The sequence below is a fragment of the Vanellus vanellus genome (assembly GCF_965231255.1).
Source record: "Vanellus vanellus genome assembly, chromosome: 5".
NCBI lineage: Eukaryota > Metazoa > Chordata > Aves > Charadriiformes > Charadriidae > Vanellus > Vanellus vanellus.
Window position 1 is genome coordinate 826,294 of NC_138910.1, and position 21,424 is coordinate 847,717.

General features: G+C 56.7%; 1 protein-coding gene across 1 annotated transcript; it reads right to left on the reverse strand.

Annotated features, from left to right (window-relative positions):
* Positions 1-1,130: 1,130 nt before the first annotated feature.
* On the reverse strand, positions 1,131-18,886 carry GALNT5 (polypeptide N-acetylgalactosaminyltransferase 5). The gene is made up of 11 exons (XM_082483430.1): positions 18,604-18,886; positions 17,819-18,438; positions 13,470-13,636; positions 10,147-10,266; positions 9,595-9,730; positions 9,097-9,216; positions 8,490-8,607; positions 7,971-8,294; positions 4,131-4,211; positions 3,210-3,371; positions 1,131-1,419 (listed from the first exon to the last, which is right to left on the reverse strand). Exons 1-11 carry the CDS (start codon positions 18,877-18,879, stop codon positions 1,279-1,281), a joined length of 2,265 nt encoding a protein of 754 aa, XP_082339556.1. The 5' UTR covers positions 18,880-18,886; the 3' UTR covers positions 1,131-1,278.
* Positions 18,887-21,424: the final 2,538 nt, after the last annotated feature.

Genomic DNA, 21,424 nt, shown 5'->3' on the forward strand with positions numbered 1-21,424 from the left:
AAAAACGTGTCCACGACGGTAAGTTCAGAGGGACTTTTGGTGTGCGGAGCCCTGCCAGCGGCTGGTGCCGGCCGAGGTCCCGTGTTGCCCTCTGCAAGGGCTCCTGTGAAAGGCGTGTGCCGCACACACACTTGTGTTATGCAGCCCTGGCTGAGGCGAAGCCCCTGCTGGGCTCAGCGGGCGTCTCCATCCATCCTGAGCGCCGGCCGGGCAGAAGTTTTGGGTTGTGAGATGTCTCTGCCACCATGGTGAGGGGACGCCGTGATGGGGAGAGCTGCCCCGCCTGCGCTGCCGGCAGGTAAAGCTTCCCTTGGGAAAGCCCAGGCAGGAGCAGGGCGAGACACCCCGCTCGGGGCCGCACCGAGCATCACCGGGCTCTGGCACAGGCACCAGCACAACCCAACGCCCCGGCCAGCCGGGGGCCAAGGAAAAGCCATGGGGGCTCGGGGACACGGCTGGGACCCCGGCAGCCCCAGGTGGGGACAGCGCAGCCACCGTGGAACGAGCGGCTCTGGTGCACGCCGCCGGCAAGAATCGAGATGAGCGCACGGCACGCCTGCGTGGCGGCTCCTCTCACCCCCAAACAAAGCAGGGCATGCGCGTCCTCGCTGTCCGCAGCGCACGGGCAAGGCTGCTCCTCGCTTCTCCCACAGCCCCTGGTTTACCTCGTCTGCTGGGCGGCTTATCAACCCACACTTGCCTCCCATTATTGAAAGAAGGCTTTTTCAATACGCAATCGATCCCTAACGGAACCCTGATACTCATCTGTCAGAGGCAATGGGTCCCACAGGGCAGGATCCTGCGGCCAGATCCAGCACCGGCATGTCGGATGGATTTTTTTAATGCGCTGGTCAATAAACTTCCATTTTCTCAGGCTGGGGAAGAAAAAGCAGCCCAATTTGCTGTTTACAGACTAGAGAGCCCTGCAAGTATTTCTGTAGCTTATGCTGTTTTCCAGGGGGAACTGATGAAGGTTTGCTTACAGTAGGATGAGAGACTTCAGAAAATATTTCCATTTAATAATACAGAAAATTATCTGAGTTTTTGCCAAAGTTTTCCACAGTGAGGGAAAAACACGCCTACCTGTTTCAGACATCTTTAAACCAGATGTGCTGCTCTCGGTACTCTGATCTCTCAATATGCTGGTTTAAATCACGGATTTCAATTATCATTTGGAAATGAACTTCCAGTTTTCTAATTGTTGTCACAAGTCACACAGATGTCCTTGCTGAATTCACAAGATGAAAACACGGAGTTTCTGGTTCAACTGTGTTCCCTTCAGTCTGCATAGTAATTGCCAAACTGCCACTTTTGATAAGGATTTGCGGAGTCACAGGCATTTACCCTCAGGGCTTTGTGCGAGGGATCCACTTCCAAGCACGCCGGCTGCTGGAGGTGCTCTGAGACGATGTGGTCCGTCTGCAGGGGAGAGAGAGAGGACTTTAGGTATGGGATGTGCTGCAGCAGCTCTGTTTTTCTACCAAGAAAGCTTCATTCTTTATGGTGTGCCCTTTTTTTGGATTTCCCTAATACATAAGATCTCTTTGCTGACTTACAGGGACTTTTGGGTGGGATCCAAAGCCTGCGCCTGTTGTGAGCTAGGATCAGGCCATACCTTCTCTGCTTTGTGGCTTTTAGTCCACTGGAAATGGAAAGATTAGTTCTCTCGCTGTCCGGGTGGTAATTACCATGCAAAGGAAATCACTCCAGATGGTATTTGCAATACAGGGGAATGTATGGCAGGAGACTGATTTCCATATTTTGGAGTTTCTTGGCTGATGAACTCAAAGCACGTTTACTGTGCTGAAAAGGACGTTAGGTGACTTGGCGATGAAGTTCAAATGCTGGGGCAGCAAACTGGATTATGAAAGAATGAAGAGTCTGAGCGATCTCCATCCTTTCGCTTTTCACATCTGCTCGGTTCTCTCTGCTTAACCCTCGTGGCCAGCAAGGCAGCATCGCCAGTGCTGCCAAAGGTAAAGGACATTTTTGTGTCACCGCCTAGCACGGCAGCATTTCTTACGAACATTTGGTTAACACCCAGGTGAAATACTCCTGAAACGACACGCAGAGTGTCGTCTTGGCAAAAGTTGGATCTTTGTGCATGTAGTAAATGCACTTCATATCATTAATAGGACACAATGACTGTGACATCAGAAGAAGGTAAAGCATCCGAACTCCCTCAGCCAGCATTCACCAGCCATGGAGCTGCTCCGCAGCTGTCCTACTGCTGGCACCAGGCAAGGCTGGTGCCCTGTATTGACCGGGGCCGCCTGTCCCCAGGCACCGTGGCAGTGCCTGTGCCGGAGGGCAGCCAGAGCCATCCCTGGCACAGCCGCCTCTGCCCAGCCCCTGTGCCGGCAGAGAACACCCAACACGTCTAACGCAGGGCTCGAGGGGAGCTCCGGCTGGAACAGGAGACAAAAACTGCCCCCGCGCTGATAATGCTGTCTGGACTCCTAAGCGGATGCCAATTTTCATGTCTCTCACAAAACACCCTGGCCTTTGTGAGCCTCGGCGCTGCGACGTTCTGGCTTTGAAAGTTTTATTTTTTCAGACTAAGGAGAAATGGGAACTTGTCGATATGATGAGCATATAACTTGGCCACATTTTTTCTTTCTTAAATTAAGACTATTTCTTTCTTAAATGTGAAGTATGCCATTTCATAGCATTTTGGACAACTACTTACAGCAGGCTGACAAAGACAGTCGGGACTCTCTTGCCTTCTGCAGTGCCGGTAATAAATGTAAGTATCCATTCTCTTCCTTTTCATAAATGCTTTCTTTTAAAAAACGACTGTGAGCTGAATGCCAATCAATATCAAATAATCTCCATGTAAGTGCTATTGACAGTTTCTATGTAAAACCAGGACGTTCTGTTACTGCCATGCAGGCAGCGGCAGAGCCCCGCTGGAGCGAATGCCCGGACACCGCCAGCATCGTCCCTGCCCCGCACGCCGTGTCGGGGTGTTGGGCTGCACATCACCCGGACCGACGGAACCTGATGGCAGGGCGCACACCTCTGTCCCCACAAAGAAAGGCAGCAGGACCCGCACCCGGGCAACAACGCTTAACTTCAGGTGAAAAGACGGCTTTGGGAAAGCCGGGACCAGACGGCTGGTGTACATGGCACACCTTGCCCATCGGTTTGCACACCGGCACACTGAGCCAAACCAGCGGCGGGGCCACCTTCACCAGCGCCTCACTTACCAGCTCCGGCTGGAAGGCGGCCAGCGACCTGTGCAGCCACGTCGGGCTGCGGCTGTGGCCCTGGCAGCGGCGCAGTCCCAGCGCTCCTGCGGTGCCGGCTGGGGCCAGGCAGAGTTCTCTGTGCCGGATCAGCCTCAGCCAGGTGTAGTTGAACTTTTGGGCCTGTGACGAGGAACAGGGGAGAGCTGTGACCCGCTCGCCTTACCCCGGTGGGGCTGGCAAGCAGCCGGCAGAGGCTCTCCTAACCTTCCTCCCGCCCTCCCCAGGATGGGGGATCCAGGGATGAGGAAAGCCATGATCCATGGGAAGACCTTTCCTACGGACTTGCAGAGCTAAAAAGCTCAGGATGGCCCTGGTGCAGGCTCTAGGAATGGCTCCCACCGCAGAAGCCCAAACTCGACTGCCGTGCGCTCCCCTGCCCTCCCACCTCCCCCGGCTGCGCCCCGGCACTCGGCTGCCAATGGAAAATCCCCCGTATGCGAGGGGCCTCGGTCCACACACAGGCAGTGAGCAACCAGCAGGGAACTGCCCAAGAAACGCTGCCTGTAAAGGAAGGAAGAAGCTGTGTGCAGCGGCTGCCTCCCATCTAGCGAGAGCACGGCTGGATGCTCTGCAGCGGCACGCAGAACACTGGTCTGTGTTTGAACACTTCTCCCCAATCTCACATGCAGGCGCGGGGCGTGAGCAAGCTCTCCTATTCCAGCCGGAGTTTTATGGTTCTGGGGTTGGTGCTTGGCTACAGGCCTTGCAAACAGAGGGAATTCCTGCCCCTCGCTGCTCCAGGCATCCTTTGGCAGTGTGCCCCGGTGGAAGGACTGCGTTCCCTCCTGGGGAAGGGGCAGCTCACCCTGGGGAGGTACAGGAGCTCTACGCCATGCACTAAAAAGAGTCTTACAGCCTCAGTGTGCAGGGTGTCCTTACCTCATTGTTAACATCACACGCCTCAAAAGCTAGAGTGGTGTTTTCCACAGTGATGCATCTTGCCGTGGCTATGTTAACAAGCTGGAAAAGAGAAAAAAAATGCAAATTTAGAGATAAATTCCCAAGAGAGAGAGGAGGCTGTTAGGCTGTTACACTGCAGCTAACCTGCTGGGTTCGCAGGACACCAATTAATACTGTCCGCTTAACTGAGCAAAGCAGAGATGATGTGTCATAGTCTTTGGAGGGGTGTGTAAATGCACATCTGGTCCATTACACATGTTTTTCTACCAAGAGAAGTTTGAAACTGGCCCTTTCCAGAAAAGTTCAAGGCTGGATGAGACACATTCTTTTTTTGGGTTGTTTTTGGACATAGCTAATGTTCCTGTTCTGCAAATCCCCAAAACAACAGCTCCCAACAGTAACAACTGCAGTATCCCCTCCTGTTGCTATGCTGAGCAGCCGACTTGTGCAGATGATGCAAGAGCCTGGTGGCCCCATTCTAGATGAGGCATGGGGCCCTGAGCTCCAGCTGCCCACCGTGGACCCCGCAGCCAGCCCTGGGGAATGGTCCCATCACTATGTCCTCTTATAGGGACAGGCTGAGAGAGTTGGAGGGGTTCAGCCTGGAGAAGAGAAGGCTCCGGGGAGACCTTATTGCGGCCTTCCAGTGCCTAAAGGGGCTCCAGGAGAGCTGGGGAGGGACTCTGGATCAGGGAGGGGAGCCATGGGACAAGGGGGAATGGTTTGACCCTGAAAGAGGGAAGATTGAGATGAGATATTGGGAAGAAATTCTCTCCTGTGGGGGCGGTGAGCCCCTGGCACAGGGTGCCCCGGGAAGCTGTGGCTGCCCCATCCCTGGAGGTGTTCAAGGCCGGGTTGGACGGGGCTGGGAGCAACCTGGGCTGGGGGGAGGTGGCCCTGCCCAGGGCAGGGGGTTGGGCTCGATGGTCTTTAAGGTCCCTCCCAACCCAAACCACTCTATGATTCAGCCCCTGGCTTGCTGTGAAGGAGCATCAGGCTCTCCCTCCTCTGCTCCACTTCTCTTTGCTCATTCTCCCTGCAGCCATTCCCTGCTGGTGAGCCATCCCCCCACTGCCGGGCCAGCGCCAGCATCCGCAAGCAGCATGCTCTGCAAGAGGCATTCTCTTAACGCTGTTGGTACAGCATGTTCAGAGCTCACTCAGGAGCACAGATTACATGGGAAAGCTGCAAACGCTGGGCTGAGCTCTGCCAGCCCCCCCGTTCCTGGGTTGAAGCCCACCGCGCTGCAGGGACTCACGGCTGCAGGGTCTGGCTCCTCAGACAACCCTGGCAGTGCGGCAGTCGGGGCTGCTCACATCTCTGATTCCTTGCAAATGTCATTCCTTCTCCTTCTTTCAGAATTTCTGAAGAACTTATGAATTAATCCCGGTCACTAAATAGGCTCTTCAGAAAACAGTTCACAAGTAACTCTGGATAGTGTTCAGCACAGCTGGAATTTGCAGAGCTAGCTGAAAAACGTATTTTCTGCCTTATTAAATTTTGAGAATGAAGATAAAAGAGCGATTCAGGTGGCCCGAATCAAGACAAAGCATGGCGACATCTTGAACATTTTCACAAACACCTCTGAAAAGTTGGGGTTTTGGTTCAGTTGAAATAGATGCGTCTCTATATGGTCTAACTGCTTTGCACTGAATTTGACAAGAAGTTTTATTGTTCTAATTGAAACAAAAGAGCTGAAAAAGTGAGTATTTCTCAAGAAATTTCATTTTTTTTTATGTTCTCAAGGTTATTCTCTAATTCTTTTTTAAAAACATCCCTTAAGCTGATGTTTCACTGAAGCCTTCAGGCGTATCCAAACGGTGCTTTCCAGAAGGTGATGCAGGACGGGGGCTTTCAGCCGTAGGAGTTTTGGAGCGGCTGCCCCAGCAGACAGCCCTTGGTCCGTGTGGTTGCAGTGGCTCACAGCAGCGACCGGCGGCTGCTGCCACACCGAGATGGACGGATGCGTCCGAACGGATCCACTGCTCATAATCCACTCAAGTGCCTGAAACCAGCAGTTTCCTACAGCTTTTCCATGAGTGCGGAGAGGCCACCCAGAGGAAGCACGGCATCCCTCCCCGCGCTCTCTGCACTGCTACGCTCCCACACCTTCACGGCTCCATCACAAAAGTATCGCACTGTCTGCGGCCGGCAGAGAGCCAGACCTGATCCCTATGGATCCCTGTGACGGGGAACCTTCACATTACACCCTTGGCCCACGGACAAGCCTGAAACGCGGCCAAATGGTTGCTGTGCTTTTTCCTGGCTCCCAGAAGGGCCGGTGCAGTAGCTGGAGGCCACACACCTTGGCAGGGACGGGGGGGACAGGCAGTTCTTGTTCTCGCTCCCCGAGCCGTGCCAGCCCTGTGGTCACCGGCTCCCGGCCACCTCCTCTCGGCAAGTGCTGCTCTGGCCGCAGTGTGGGATACTGGCATGGGTGGGGAAGGCAGCAAACCTTTTAGTTTTCATTCCTGGCATCGCTGTAATTTTTCTGGCAAACCAGACATTTACTTTTGTTATTGCAATTACAACCAGTTTGCAATCAGTGTTGTATCTTCTCCGGGCAGAACACTTGAGGTTTCTGAATGTTCAAAGTAGCAGGTGATATTCTGCTGAAGCTCGGGGCTGGGCCAAATTCAGAACTCACATTTTATTCTCGTTTAATTCATTTTTCCATGTGGGTGAAGCTGCCCAAGCAGGACCCAGTGCCAGAGAGCACACGAGTTCCCCAGCGTGGAGCTGGAGGGATGCTGAGGGAGAAGCGGAGCCTGGCCTGGCTACGCTCAGCAGCCAGCCAGCCAGCCAGGGGCTTGCAGAGGTAGGATTTAACCTAAAATGGCCTTTAAGGTGCATTCTGCCCGCCGATCCCTCCTGAGGGCCGCCGGGACGGCGGGGGGCCGCTGCCCTGTCCCCCAGCAGCAGCGCGCAGGAAAAGCGGATTTCTGCTGCGCTCTGCTGGCGGCAGAGCCCCGCTACAAACCCTGCCTGCGCCTCCTGCCTGCGCCTCCTGCCTGCGCTGCCCGCCCTGCCGCCAAGGGCATCCCTCTTCCCCGGGCATCATCACTCTTCTTCCCTGGACATCGCTCTTCCCCGGGCAGCCCATCTGGTGTTCAAACGCTGAACCGGCTCTTTCCCGGGAAACTGGCTCTTGGCATTGTGACCCACTGGGGCATCCAGACCACGTGACACACCAAATATTCAAAAATGTTACCAAATGCCAGGGAATCAACTCAGAGACAGCGTACCAGGATCAGAGAATCATCGAATGGTTTGGGTTGGGAGGGACCTTAAAGATCATCTCGTTCCACCCCCCTGCCCTGGGCAGGGCCACCTCCCCCCAGCCCAGGTTGCTCCCAGCCCCGTCCAACCCGGCCTTGAACACCTCCAGGGATGGGGCAGCCACAGCTTCTCAGGGCACCCTGCGCCAGGGGCTCACCGCCCCCACGGGAGAGAATTTCCTCCTAATATCTCATCTCAATCTCCCCTCTTTCAGGGTAAAACCATTCCCCCTCATCCCATGGCTCCCCTCCCTGATCCAGAGTCCCCCCCCCAGCTCTCCTGGAGCCCCTTTAGGCACTGGAAGGGGCTCTGAGGTCTCCCCGGAGCCTTCTCTTCTCCAGGCTGACCCCCCCACCTCTCCCAGCCTGTCCTCCCAGCAGAGGGGCTCCAGCCCTCCCAGCATCTCCGGGGCCTCCTCTGGCCCCGCTCCAACAGGTCCATGCCCTCCTTGTGCTGAGGACTCCAAAGCGATGATACCAAGTGTATAGCCAGCCACTGAAAACATTTAAATGAAGGACAGCAAGTCATTTGGGTACATACCAGTCCACTGGCTTTAACCAGGGGAGCCTCCAGGTCCGGGTAGACGTTCTCCAGGTACCACCGGAAACTTTTGCACCGAAGCTTCTTTCGCAGCTGGATTTGTTGAGTCAGGTTGCCAACATCCAGGTTTTTCAAGACTAAGTGGTAAGCGTGGCCATAGAATAACTCCTTGTACTCGTCCAGCCAGACCTCCGCAACACGGGCCAAGTTCCTCTCCACTGTTCTCACCCGATCTTTCGGGAAGGAATAAGGATTGTCATTCCTGAAAATGTGCCCAACTCTGGAGCACGGAACAATCTCAATCTCTCCTCCGCACATCCAGACCTGAGAAACAGAGATTGCTTTGATAGAAACACGGGCTAGTGTTGGGTGTTGGCTTTGTGCAAGCCAGAAGAGAAGCAGAGGAGTAAATAAACTGCCTGGAGGGACGGGGTCTCCAGCACGGGGCTGAGCCCCATCACCCGAGCCAGTCTGGGCAGGGACGCAGCCGTGCAGGACAGGCTGTCCAGAGTGACGTACCTTGAATGAGATCTCCATATTTTCACCTCCCCAAACATCCAGCCCGGGGTCGTACGCTCCCAGCTCAAAAAAATACTTCTTATCCATGGAAAACAGGCCACCTGCCATGACTGGGCACCTGGGAACAGAGAAGCCATACAGCATGTCAGCTAGTGGGGAAGCACCCGTCCCTTTCCCCTTGCTTTGATGAGGGAATCATTGAGAAGTTGCGGGCTACTAAATGCTTGGGGACAGGGCCCAAGCTGGCACTCACAGAGACAGCAAGGACCACCCGACGTGTCGCTTTGCTGCAGGTGGGCAGATGCAACGTTAAAATAGACAGTATTGGGGTGGTTTTACCCAGCCTGAAAGCTGTAATTTGGCATGGAAGGGAAACATGCAACGGTACGTGCCCTGCTCCTGGCGGCACTGGTGAAATGCCGGTGGTACCGCAAGGGATGAGAAAGGCTTGCTGGGCTGTGCCCATGTCTGGTGATGTGACTGCCCCCAGTGACCACTGCCTCTGTTTTCCTTATAAGTGAAGGAATAACATTTGCCCTGGAAGGAGCCTTTGTTCCTAAATTATTAACAGTTTGGTCCACAGAGCTCTTACCTTTCCTTTTTTTACCTTATTATATCAGTTTCCTTGATTTTATTTTTCTCGACGACCTCTTGTGGAATCTGCCTCCATCCAAAATTCATTGGCCAAGTAAAAATCCCACGCTGAAAGTTGTCCACGGTCATGTAACTAAACGGGGAAAAGATGGGGATGACTAATTCTGAGTCACATTCCTGATTGAAATGTCACCCTTAATGAGTGAAGATGAATATCTGTACATAATTAAAACAAGGTTTTAACAAATTTCATCAGAAATCCTCTTCATGTACTAAAAGTCACGAAAAAGGGAAAAGGTGCGTGCAATAAATGAAGGGGCCATGTCCACTGCTAATGTGAATTTCTGGTGTACAGCAATGTTACGTATCCCGTGTGAAATGCTGCCGAAGGCCAGTTAGCAGGTCTGGACCTGTGTCTTCCTGTAATTAACACACTAGTGGTCCCAGTAAGAGGGTTTGCTCAAGCCACTGGCACGGATTTTGGGTTTCCCAGGGTTGCGAGCCGCCTTACCTCATGTCCTTGTCGCTAATGACCTCGATGACGGGGCAGGCAACCTTGGTCCGGCTCAGGCGGACCCTCTCCAGCAGTGGCTCCAGCCATCCCACGTTGCACTCCACGTGTGAGTCCAGGAAAGTCAGGACAGCGCCTGCAGCAGAGCCCAGGGCAGCATCAGGCCCCCAGTCCCCATCCCGCTCCCCGCAGGCTCAGGGCACTGCTGACGGTGCTGCCACTCTCCATGGCTCCCCAAACGCTCCCAGCCGTAACCCAGAGCATCTTTCCGCTGCTCGCCATCGCGGCCTGCAGAGCGAAGCGGGGCGGCTCTGGGAGAAATGGGGGTGTCGGTGCGGACACAGCCTGGCCATGGCTGGAGATCCCGACTGCTGAGGGTTGTGCGGAGGGGCCAGACAAGCCGCAGCTCATCCCCTCGTCAGACCCTCATGCTTCACGTATGGAAAAGATGACCATAGTCCGTTGGGAGGGGACTAAAACTCAGTGCCGGAGATGGCTTATTGGCACCTCCAGGGGAGCCCAGGCAGAGCTGTGAAATGGCTTTCGTCCTACCTTTGGCGATCTCTGCTCCTGCCAGTCTGGCCCGTATTAGACCGTGCCTCTCCTTAAGGTGGAGGATCTTCACTTTGGGGAACCGTGACATGTATCTGTCCAGCTTCTCCTTGAGGTACTCTGCAGGGAAGGAGAAGGCGAGCTTGACTTACCCTTTTCACACCTAATTCCAGGGTGAAAAGCAGTGGGCAGAGTTTCCTTGGAAGCACCTCCAGGACACACTGGGGTCCTTAGGCCTGGGGCACAAACATCTGGGCACAGCTGCAGGGATTCCGATGTACAGCATCACAGTCTGAGCCTGCTCTCTAGTGAAACTCCCAGCACATCAGTGCCAGCGGGTTTAGGATGAAGTTGATGAATGTCATAGAATCATAGAATGTATTGGGTTGGGAGGGACCTTAAAGACCATCGAGCCCAACCCCCTGCCCTGGGCAGGGCCACCCCCCCCCAGCCCAGGTTGCTCCCAGCCCCGTCCAACCCGGCCTTGAACACCTCCAGGGATGGGGCAGCCACAGCTCCTCGGGGCACCCTGCGCCGGGGGCTCACCGCCCTCACGGGAGAGAATTTCTTCCCAATATCTCATCTAAATCTCCCCTCTTCCAGTGTCAAACTGTTCCCCCTCATCCTGCACCTGGGGAGGAAGAATGCAAACACCAGTACAGGTTAGGGGCGGACCTGCTGGGAAGTAGCTCTGAGGAGAAGGATCTGGGGGTCCTGGTAGACAGTAAATTATCCATGAGCCAGCAATGTGCCCTTGTCGCCAAAAAGGCCAATGGAATCCTGGGCTGCACAGGGAAGAGTGTGGCCAGTAGGTCGAGGGAGGTCATTCTCCCCCTCTACTCTGCACTGGTGAGGCCACAACTGGAATACTGTGTCCAGTTTTGGGCTCCCCAGTTCAAGAGGGACAGGGAGCTGCTGGAGCGAGTCCAGCGAAGGGCAACTAAGATGATGAAGGGATTGGAGCATCTGCCTTATGAGGAAAGGCTGAGAGCGCTGGGACTCTTTAGCCTGGAGAAGAGAAGGCTGAGGGGAGACCTTATTATGGTGTACAAGTATCTAAAGGGGGGGCTGAAGGAGGATGGAGCCGGGCTCTTTTCAATGGTTCCCAGTGACAGGACGAGGGGCAATGGGCACAAGTTAGAACACAGGAAGTTCCGTTCAAATACACGGAAACACTTCTTTACGGTTCGGGTGACAGAGCACGGGCACAGGCTGCCCAGGGAGGGGGGGAGTCCCCTTCTCTGGAGATTTTCAAGACCCGCCTGGATGCAGTCCTGAGGAATGTGCTCCAGGCAGTCCTGCTTTGGCAGGGGAGTGGGGCTGGGTGATCTCTAGAGGTCCCTTCCAACTCTGAAAACTCCGTGATTCTGTGATTCCATGATCCTGTGGCTCCCCTCCCTGATCCAGAGTCCCTCCTCGGCTCTCCTGGAGCCCCTTTAGGTACTGGAAGGGGCTCTAAGGTCTCTCCGGAGCCTTCCTGACTCAGATGCTGAATTTAAAAATCTCTGTTGGAGATGTGTCTGCTGGTACTCTGTGACGGGTGTGGAGTTTGGTCCTGGGGGCTCGCCAAGGGCTGCCCGGCTGCCCTGGCTCTGCTCCCCCAAAGGATGGGGCCACAGGTGGTGGCATCATCTCCTGCCCCCTGCAGGGCGGGCACCGCTCTGCATCAGTGCAAACCCAGTGGGTGCAGCAAAGGCGGACCAGTATGTGATGCTGGGCGAGCGCGGTGACTCGCTGCACACAGGAGACATGGAAGTGGAGAGCAGCAAGTGCAGGGCTTTTGGTGACAGGCCATGCACAAAATCCCAGTGGCCTGACTCGGGTAGTTCATAATCCAAACCAGGTATTGAACGACTATTCAAAGACTCCAAAATGATTTTTTTTTTCTTCTTTGCACGATAATTGCAATTAAAATCTGTTTTTTTTCCTTTGGCTAAAAGAATTTTTTTTTTTTTGTGTCCTACAAATTTCTCAGTATTAAGCACCACATTTAAAGACTCAGCCCGGGTTTAAACTGCAGGAGGGTTTGCTGTGGCACATCTCTACTTTTCAGGTTGTCCTGTTCTCCATGTGCTTCGTTTGGAGACAGCCACCCACTTATGTCGTTTGGACTGTGGGTTCCCCTGACTGAGGGGCTTCGTTTATACTCTCTGGGTTTCTCCATGAGAATATAACTCTTTGCGTTTCAAAAGCCCATTAAAAGCTTTGAAAGGCTTCAAAGGTGAAACACTTGTGGACATGTTTGCTGTAGGTTATTGCTGCTGCTGCTGCTGCTGCTTGGATTACAGCAATGCTGAGCACGGCTCTCTGTAATTCCCCGGCACTCACGAGGGTCCGGTCCCAAACCCAGCGTTGCAGACGTTCGCTGGCTAACGAGCAGGTAGAAAAGGAAGCCACAGGGAGAAAGTAAAGAGGAAACTTGAAGAGATGATTTTGAAGGGAAATAGCATGAATGTGTTTTAACGATTATTTTAAAAATGAGCAAACTGAGTCTTTTTCCTCCTTTTTCCACGTATTGTCTTGTGGCATTGGAGGCTCTCTGTATGCGTGGCACGAGCTCTGAAGTTTGCCTGAGACAGCACTTTCCCTGAAGAATGAGCAGTTGGAAAATTACATCATTCCTAAATTTTTCAGGGCTGAAGTCAGCAGAGAGCCAAAGCATTACAAAGCAGAGGTTTGATAGCATCTGAAATGTCTGTGAGTACACGTGCAAAGCCCCCGAGCACGCGCAGATGCCCGGCTCACCACTGCTTTCACTGCAACTACCCCCTTCTCTGAGCAACCCGGGAAACGCGCGCTGTTCCTCCCTGCCGCCAGCACCCACAACACAGGGCGCTCGTCTGGAAACTGCAGAGAGAAGGGTGACAGCGTCTATTTTATAAACACACAAGCCCTTGAGCCAGGACACCTGGAGAGGTGTGGGTTGGGGGGACGCAGCTCCCTGGCGCTCCCGGAGCGCCGTGCCTCCGCCAGCCTCTGCCACACGTGTAAAGCAGCGCAGGAGCATAACTGAGCAATGCACAGCTGTAAACGTGGCAGCTGTTTAAGTGAGTGACCGGGGATGGGAGAGACGTGAATGATAACATCTGGCAGGGTGTTGGGCAGCTGCCACGGCTCGATCCCCCACAGCCACCCCCAGCGCCCAGCGGCCTCTGATCCCCCTCACCCGGGAAGATAACAGTGCCGGCTGGGGACGCACTTCAATACATCGCAAGGAGAAAATGCGATTTCTTTCTACTATTCAGAATTGAATTACGGAGAACAAATATAACTTGAGGCCAAAATACAATTAGTTTCATAAAGGTGGAAGAAGCTTCACCTACCTTTGGTGCTGAAGTCGTCCACCAAAATGACTTCTTCAATCAGGTGCGGAGGCGATCTGCTGAGGACGCTGTGAACGGAGCGGAGGAGGGTGGACCACACTTCATCCACGAAGCACATGATGATGGTTGTGGTCGGGAGGTCGTCGTGAACCCGCTGCTCGGAGCACCTGCAACGGCAACACGGGCTCACAGGCGACGGCTGGTCACACTCCTGAAAACGTCCAGGCTTAGGGTTTGTTGGGAAAACGCGCAGGGAGGGGTGAATTGCCAAACATGAAATACAGAGGCAAACCCCTGCAATGGGAATTTTCTGGGAGGAGGAGCAGAGGGGTGAGCGGGAGGAACTCCCCACACAGCCCTGGGGCATCTCTCATGGGCAGCCCTGTGGGGACAGGATGCACTTGCTCCTTTCTAACGGGGACCTCTTCTTAACTCCCCACCCCTGGGTGATAATATCCCCTTTCCACGAGCAAACGGTGCAAAGGCCCCGGAGAGCAAGGCTGATCCCAGCTCTGCGCCACTAGCCTCAGGGACTCCTGCGGGGAAAGGATCCTGTGATGCTGCGAGTGCATGCAGGGCTTGGGATGCCGGGCTGTGTGAGATAGCCTCGCTGGAAAAAAAGAATGGGTATTATGTTCAAAACACAGGGAAACAGCCATTTCCATGAGGGGTTACTTGGCACAGCAACTTGTCGAGCATGCAGACAGGGAGGAAGAGTCACCCAGTCGGACTTCTGCAGCTAGCCCAGGCGGACGGGAAAACATTCAAGCATCCGAATCGCATGTACGGCGGCACCGGTGAGTGCGCTCCCTGACCACCCCGTATCTCACGCCCTCAGCACCCACGGCTCCCAGGGCCACCCCAGCCTGTCCGGCCGTGCCCCGAGCCTGTGGGCAGGGGCTGCGAGCCAACAGCCAGCGACACACGTCAGCAGATCCCAGGAGCGATAAAATTTCTCCTGTGTCTATGAGTTTGTCATTTCATTCTGTGACAGCCAAAAATGCAACAGCTGGGTCAGGGCTGTGCCTTCAGTGTTTGAACAAAAGGTCGACGAGCAGCTTTTCTCATCCCCCCCTCTGCAATTCAAGCACTGCTGTGGTGTGCCGGGGGAGTGGGGCTCCCTCCGCTCCCCCATCCCTGAGCGGATCTCCGGGCCTGCAGAACGCCTGGCAGAGCGCTCCTCTCCCCGAGACCCGCCGGCTCATCCCCCGGTACCCATGCATTGCTGGGACTTGCTTTCTCTCTCTCATCAACAAGCTCAAGTCTGAGAGCAGGTTCTTCTCTCTTGTCCTTCCAGCGCAGACCTCCTGCAGGCAGGACAGGCACCAGCCTATCTGCGGATGCAGAAAATTAATTTCTCAGCGAGGATCAAAACCACTGTTCGCTCTGCTGTCAACAACAGGCAGAAAACAGGCATATGGGAACATATGGAAAATTGACTTTTTCTGTCTCAAAGAACGGGCCCTCAGGTTCGGCTGGCGCTGGCTCAGATGCTGATGCCAGGGCACCGCACAGCTCAGACCATGTGGTGGTGTGAAGAAAATTCAGAGTTATTTCAGGGCTTCACAGCTAATCAGAAGTGCTCTGGGTAAGTAAAAATAACCCCAGAATTACTCTCTGTCGCAATCCTTGCGATGTGTCTTCCCTTCTCCTTCTGTAGCCTGGTTCACCCCGGGCAGCGGTGGGGCTGGCTCCGCCAGGAGGAGATGTGCCGTTTGACGTGGTTTGGTTGGAAACCACGAGGGCGTTGGCCCGAGACGATGGGACCTCTCTGCAGCACGGGGGGGGGGGTGGTCTGGGCATGCTGGCAGGGCTCCGGGGTCGAGGGAGACAAGGCAGGGGCTGAACTGCCGGGGAGGTGGCTTGCAAGAAGGAGCTGGGACAACAAGGAGAGGTAAATGAGGAGAAAAGAGATGAATTGTAGTTGGTCCTACAGTGAATCCAAGGAGGCAGCTCATGGGGGAAGGAGGGGCAGAGGCCACGGGTAAGGCAGGAGACAGCTGCTGAGCACAACAGCTTTCAATGCACGGAGAGAGGGAGGTGAGAGCAGCTGAGAAAGCGCAGCTGGGACCCACGCTGTGAAGGCTGCGTGCAGCCAGGCAGTACCTGCTAAGAGGACTTCTCTCTTTAGCCCCTTCATTGGCAGCAAACAGGCTCCTGGCCAAAGCCTGCGCGTACCCCGGGCAGCTGGAAAGCGTCCGCGCGAGGGCAATGGGAAACCTCAAACTAAGGAACATCTTTTTCTCTTCTTGCCTAGAAAAGTAAGATTTCTAGGCAGAGAGCAATGGGTTTGTTACTGTTGACCCCCAGCTAAAGATACTTCACTACGTCCTGTATGAGTCTGGGCTCCATTTCTTTGCTAACTATATATGTATATGTACATACATACATATTTTTTAAATATTCATATATAATACTTAATATCATAGAATCATAGAATGGTTTAGGTTGGAAGGGACCTTGAAGATCATCGAGTTCCAACCCCCCCGCCATATATAACTAATGTTAAGTAGAAGTCAAATCCTTTTGAAATTCCACCCCTAAACAGGCTTTTAAACAAAAACAGGCTTTTAAACAAAAACAGCCCACAGCCTTTATATTCCATCGACATCACCCTGAAAGTCAGCAAAACACAGGCTCTGAAGTAGCAGATAAAGTTGCTTTGGGAAAACGTCACCTTAGATCTGGGTCCCTGTCTAAACCTGGATAATTGATTGTCCCAGAGAGGCTATGGGGCAGCCTGAGGAGAGGTGAGAGGCACGCAGGGACCTTCACTGCCAGCTGGAACGGGGTGCAGGGCTGCGAAACTGGGGTCTGCAGGGAGAGCTCCCCCTGAGCCTCCTGGCCACCCCCGGCTTGAGCATCTCGCTCCTCCTTGGTGGGACTCCTCCTGCAGGCGTTTCTGCAGAGACACGGTGCTTGGCAAGCACCTGCATGGTCGGTAAAGCTCGGAGAGCAGCAAACATTGCACATGGAAGGCTGTGACAAGTTTCCTTTTGAAGTTTGAAGGCTGTGACAAGTTTCCTCTTGGCCAAATTTCAGTGGTCTAACTCCAGCACTCCAGCAAAGATCACAAGAGGAACTGGACTCTAAACTGGGAGAGACTGGAAGACTCCAGCAAAAAAGTGACATGCTGTTTGATCACCGAGAGCTGCCAACAGCCGTTGCCGTGAGCTGGCACTTGCAGCCGGATTTCTGCCGTGCCCCTGTTTGGCCAAGGCGTTCCTTGTGACGTCCAGACAGCGATGCCGTCTCCTCCCAGGCAGGTGCGTCACTCCTCAGCGCGGGCTGTGCCTGCCGGCACTCCTGGGAGGTGGCTCCTGCTCTACAGCCCCAGGGCTTTGTCGTCAAAGACCAAATGCAGACCTGGCTTTGAGCAGCCCCGGCTCTTTTTCTGTGCAGAGGTGGCTTCTGTAGCTGGTATCTGCCTGCTGAAAGCAGTCCCAACCGTCTCCCTCCTCCCCTGCCCCGTTCCTTGCCATGCAGGGCCTCACCCCGGCTCGCAGGCGAGCACCTACAGCGCCGCGGGAATGCCTGTGCACTGTCCCAGGGGATGGGGGACAACTGACGGCACAACTCCCAGCCCACCGCACGCATCGCCTGCGAGCGTGGGCAGAGGGACACGGGAGGGTCTCTGCGTGAGGCAGGTCTCTCCCCTGCCAAGTCAAAGGTGTTCGCAGCAGGAAAAGCCGAGTGTAAGACGAACCGGACATTCACCTGAACTGGCGCCTTCCCCGGACCCCCCGACAGATGCCGCAGCACAGTCCCTCTGGACAGGGACCCCCTCCGGCCCCACAGCCCTTCCACCGGCGCTGCTCACACCTTCCCACCCATTTCTTTTCTATGGGGACTACAGGGAGGGAGCGTCTCTTTTGAAGCGCAATGCTGAGATTTGCACATTCAGCCACCCATTTTGTGGGGACGGCTGTAACTGAACGACAGTTCTCCGCACCAAAACTCTGCATCCCTCCCCGTGTGTGCCCACAGGTCGGGGTACCCCCGAGCTGCCTCCGAGACGAGCCAATGGGGCGCAGGAGCGCTCCCGCAGCCAAACGCGTGGATATCGAAACCAAACAGTGCTCGGCGCGGCACCTGGTAAACCAGGTAAAGTGCTTTAAGGCACAAAGAGGCCCCCATCGCCCGCCTCGGGCGCCCCAGCCTCTTCGGACAGCAGGGCTGGAGACCATCTGCAAACTCTACCCGGTTTTATGTTTAATAACAAGCAGCTCCTACCTGGAAAGGCAAAGCCACCTCGTGGGTGGCACGCACGAAGCGAAGGCCTCGGTGTGCCCCGCGCACCCCCCCGGGAGCCACCGAGCAGGTATTAGTGTTGGGGAAGCAGATCTTACCCAGCGGGCCTGGTGTCTGCCACGGCTCGGTCCACGGGGATCAAATCGCTGAGGTAGACGTTAAAGTTTCCTTCTTTCCATCTACTCTTTGCTTCTTCTTGTTTATCGTCAGGGACTGCAACAGGGCGCCCAAACTGGCCGGGAGCCCGGGGGTCCCGGGGGGCAACCGTGGCGTCCAGGGACAAGACCCTGTGCGTTCCCAGGCTGCCGCCGCCTGCCCGCTCCTGCCCGGCCTCGCCGGTGACCGGTGTCCCAGGCGCTGCTCCTTGCGTGGCACCCGGCGTCCGGCTCCGGCCACCCAGCGCCGCAGCCCCGGTGATGGCGTTTGCAGTAGGGCCACCGTCGCCGTTTTCGGTAGCCAGCTGCCGCTCTTCGGGCTCTCCTTGGCTCTTTGTGAAGTTGCCCGCGGGGTCGGACCCGAGGCGTGGGGCTGCGGGGCCGAGGGCTTGTATCCCCTCTTTGCTAACCAGGACAAAGTGATTTTCGGAGGAAGTTTCTCTCTTCCCCACCTCAGCTCCCTCCGGCCCCGCTGCCCGGGGCGCCGCGCTGCCTCGGGGTCCCCCCGCCACCGTCCCCCCGACCCCAGCCGGGCGGGCAGCCGGCGGGGTTGGGGAAGGGGGCTCGCCGGGGGGCCACAGCCGTGCCCCGCGCCGCCCGCCGGGCTCCGCCGCGACCCCCTCCGCCGCCCCCGCCGGGGCTCCGCCGGCCGCATCCCCCGCGCCGCCTCCCCAGCGCACAGACGGCCGCGGCGGGGCACCCGCGGGGCTGCCGGCGGCGGGCGGGGGGCTCGGCGGGCCGGGGGCTGCCCGGGCGGCCGCGCTCCCTCCGCGGCCGAGGCCGGCGGGGCCGGGCCGGGGGCTGCCCGGCGGCTGAGGGGGGCCGCGCCGCAGCCCCGCCCGCCCCCGCCCGCCGCCCGCCGCCTCCCTCAGCAGCCGCCCGCCGGCGTCGCCCAGGGAGAGGCGGAGCGCGGCCATGTCGAGGAGCAGCCAGGCGACGGAGGCGGCGAAGACGAACGCCAGCGCTCGCCCGCTGCCGCGGCAGAGCCGCCGCAGCCCGCTCATCCCCGCAGGCGGGCGGAGGGGGGCGGCCGGGCCGCCGCAGGCCGTGCCCGCAGGGAGCGGAGCGGAGCGGAGCGGGGAGGCGGGCCGGGGCTCCTCTCGCCCCACCCCGCACCGGAGGAGCCCGCCCGGCCCGGCCCGGCCGCGCTGGGCTGGGCCGCGGGCAGACCCCGAAAGGCTCCAGCGGGGCGGTAGGGGGCGAAGGGGGTGCGAAGCGCCGCGGGGGGCGGCGGGTGGCAGGGGCTGAGGCGGCGGGGGGGGGGCGGCCCGCAGGTGTCCCGCCTTCAGCCACGCAGGACCGGTTTATCCGCTAACGCCTGGGAAACTGCGCGTTCGGAAGGCTGCAGTGTGTGAACGTGTGCAAATACGTACTTTACACGCAGCCATGGGGTGCGGGTGTCAAGGTGCCGGTGTTTCCGAGCTCGCCGGGTGCGGGGATGAGGAGGAGCGAGACCCGGGCACTGCGCCCGCGCTGCCCCGCGGGGTTAGTTCATACCACGGACGGCACAGGCGGCATCAACCAGAAAGTTTGTGAGGAGTTCTCTCGGAGCCCCGAGAACTCCTCGCCCCGGTGCCGCAGCCCCGAGCCCGTCCCTTCCTCCCGCGGCCGCGGCGCTCGCGGGGTCCCGCAGCGGCTGTCACTGCGGGCAGCGCGCGGCTTCTGCGGGTAGAACGGGCTGAGGGTAACCCCTGTGTAGTCCGTACTGGTATCGGGATCGATACTGGTCCTTTAGTGCTATTAATGTTAACTATCGAGTCTTCTCCCATTAAATCTGTGTAGGTTTCACCCCTCGGGTTTCCCTTTTTTTTCCCAATTCCCCTTCCTGGGTGGGGAGGGGTCATCAGGTGGGAGAATAATTATCTAAACGACAATAGATTGTTGTGGGTTCCTCAAACCACAACAGCAGGTTAAGCTGCTGCAGGGTCCCTGGCAGTTTCCCACACGCCCTGTCAATGACCGGGGAGATGAGCCACAGCTGGACCATGGCTACTGAGCCCAGACTGGGTCAGAGCGAGCCGTGGAGCCAGCCCCCTGCTCCTGCCTGCAATGTGGCGGGTGAGGGCAGGGCTGCCTGCAGGGACCCAGCACCAGCAGTGCCTGGTTGCAATGGGAATCCTTGGGTGGGCTTTGCAGGGAGTCCAAGAAACACCCCACTGCATCTGGTCACATCTGTATGGCTGTGGTTATATGGACACCTCCCCCCAGCCCAGGTTGCTCCCAGCCCCGTCCAACCCGGCCTTGAACACCCCCAGGGATGGGGCAGCCACAGCTTCTCGGGGCACCCTGCGCCAGGGGCTCACCGCCCGCACAGCCAAGAATTTCCTCCTAATATCTCAATCTCCCCTCTTTCAGGGTCAAACCATTCCCCCTCATCCTATGGCTCCACTCCCTGACCTAGAGTCCCCCCCCAGCTCTCCTGGAGCCCCTTTAGGCACTGGAAGGGGCTCTGAGGTCTCCCCAGAGCCTTCTCTTCTCCAGGCTGAACCCCCCCACCTCTCCCAGCCTGTCCTCCCAGCAGAGGGGCTCCAGCCCTCCCAGCATTTCTGGGGCCTCCTCTGGCCCCGCTCCAACAGCTCCGTGTCCTTCTGCTGTGGGGACCCCCCGAGCTGGAGGCAGCACTGCGGGGGGGTCTCCCCAGAGTGCAGCAGAGGGTGTTGGTGGGTTAGCAGGTGGGTGCAGTGTCCCACGGCATCCCCCCGTGTCCCCTGCATCCCCGGGTGTCAGGGTGGTGGGCTGTGCAGGGGTAAAACCCAGTGACTCATCAGCAGAAGTTGTTCCTGCAGACGCGATGGCGTCGGGTGGGCTGTGCAGGGCTGGGATGTTTAGGAGTTGTTCTGCACTGGGTGGAGGTGTGCCCGTTACGCCGAGCTCCGCGTGCTGGGATGGTCACACATGGCCCCCACGGCTGCATTGCACCAACTGAGCAAAACCGCAGCGTGGGGACCCTCTGCCATCCCACCGCTGCCAGGAGCCGTGCAGCAGAGACCCCATCACCACCGGGCACTGGCCCACTGCCCTGTCCAGGAGACTCGATTCCCGGAGCCAGGCTCCCCATCAAGCAGCTTCCCTCCATCAATAAACACTGTAATGTGGCAGAGTCGGTGCAAGGGCACCGTCACACAGTCAGTGTGGCACCCGTGGCACCTGTGGGCACGGCCACGTTAACAAGCTGCGAGGTGTGCTGTGATGTGCGGGCATGGGCTGAGAAAGCTCAGGGCTGGGGCGCTGAAGGGAAAGAGGAAAAAGCCCGAGCGGGTCAGTATTTTGCAGCTCTCAAACTCTGGTAGTAATAAATTTAAAAGCAATGCCCGGTATCCCAGATCACAGAGCAAGAGATATTTTTAAATAAAGGACTGCAACCCGCAGCAGTGCACGCCAGCATTGAAAGGAAAAGAAATGAGGGGAGAAGATTACATATTCATACTTTAAAATAGTAATTTCAAAGTCCAGCCTATGGTTATGCTGTGAGATCGAAAACATGTCTTTTTAAAAGAAATGGCAATTCTGATGTTTTTCCAAGGCTTTTCTTTGTGAAGCAAACTGCAC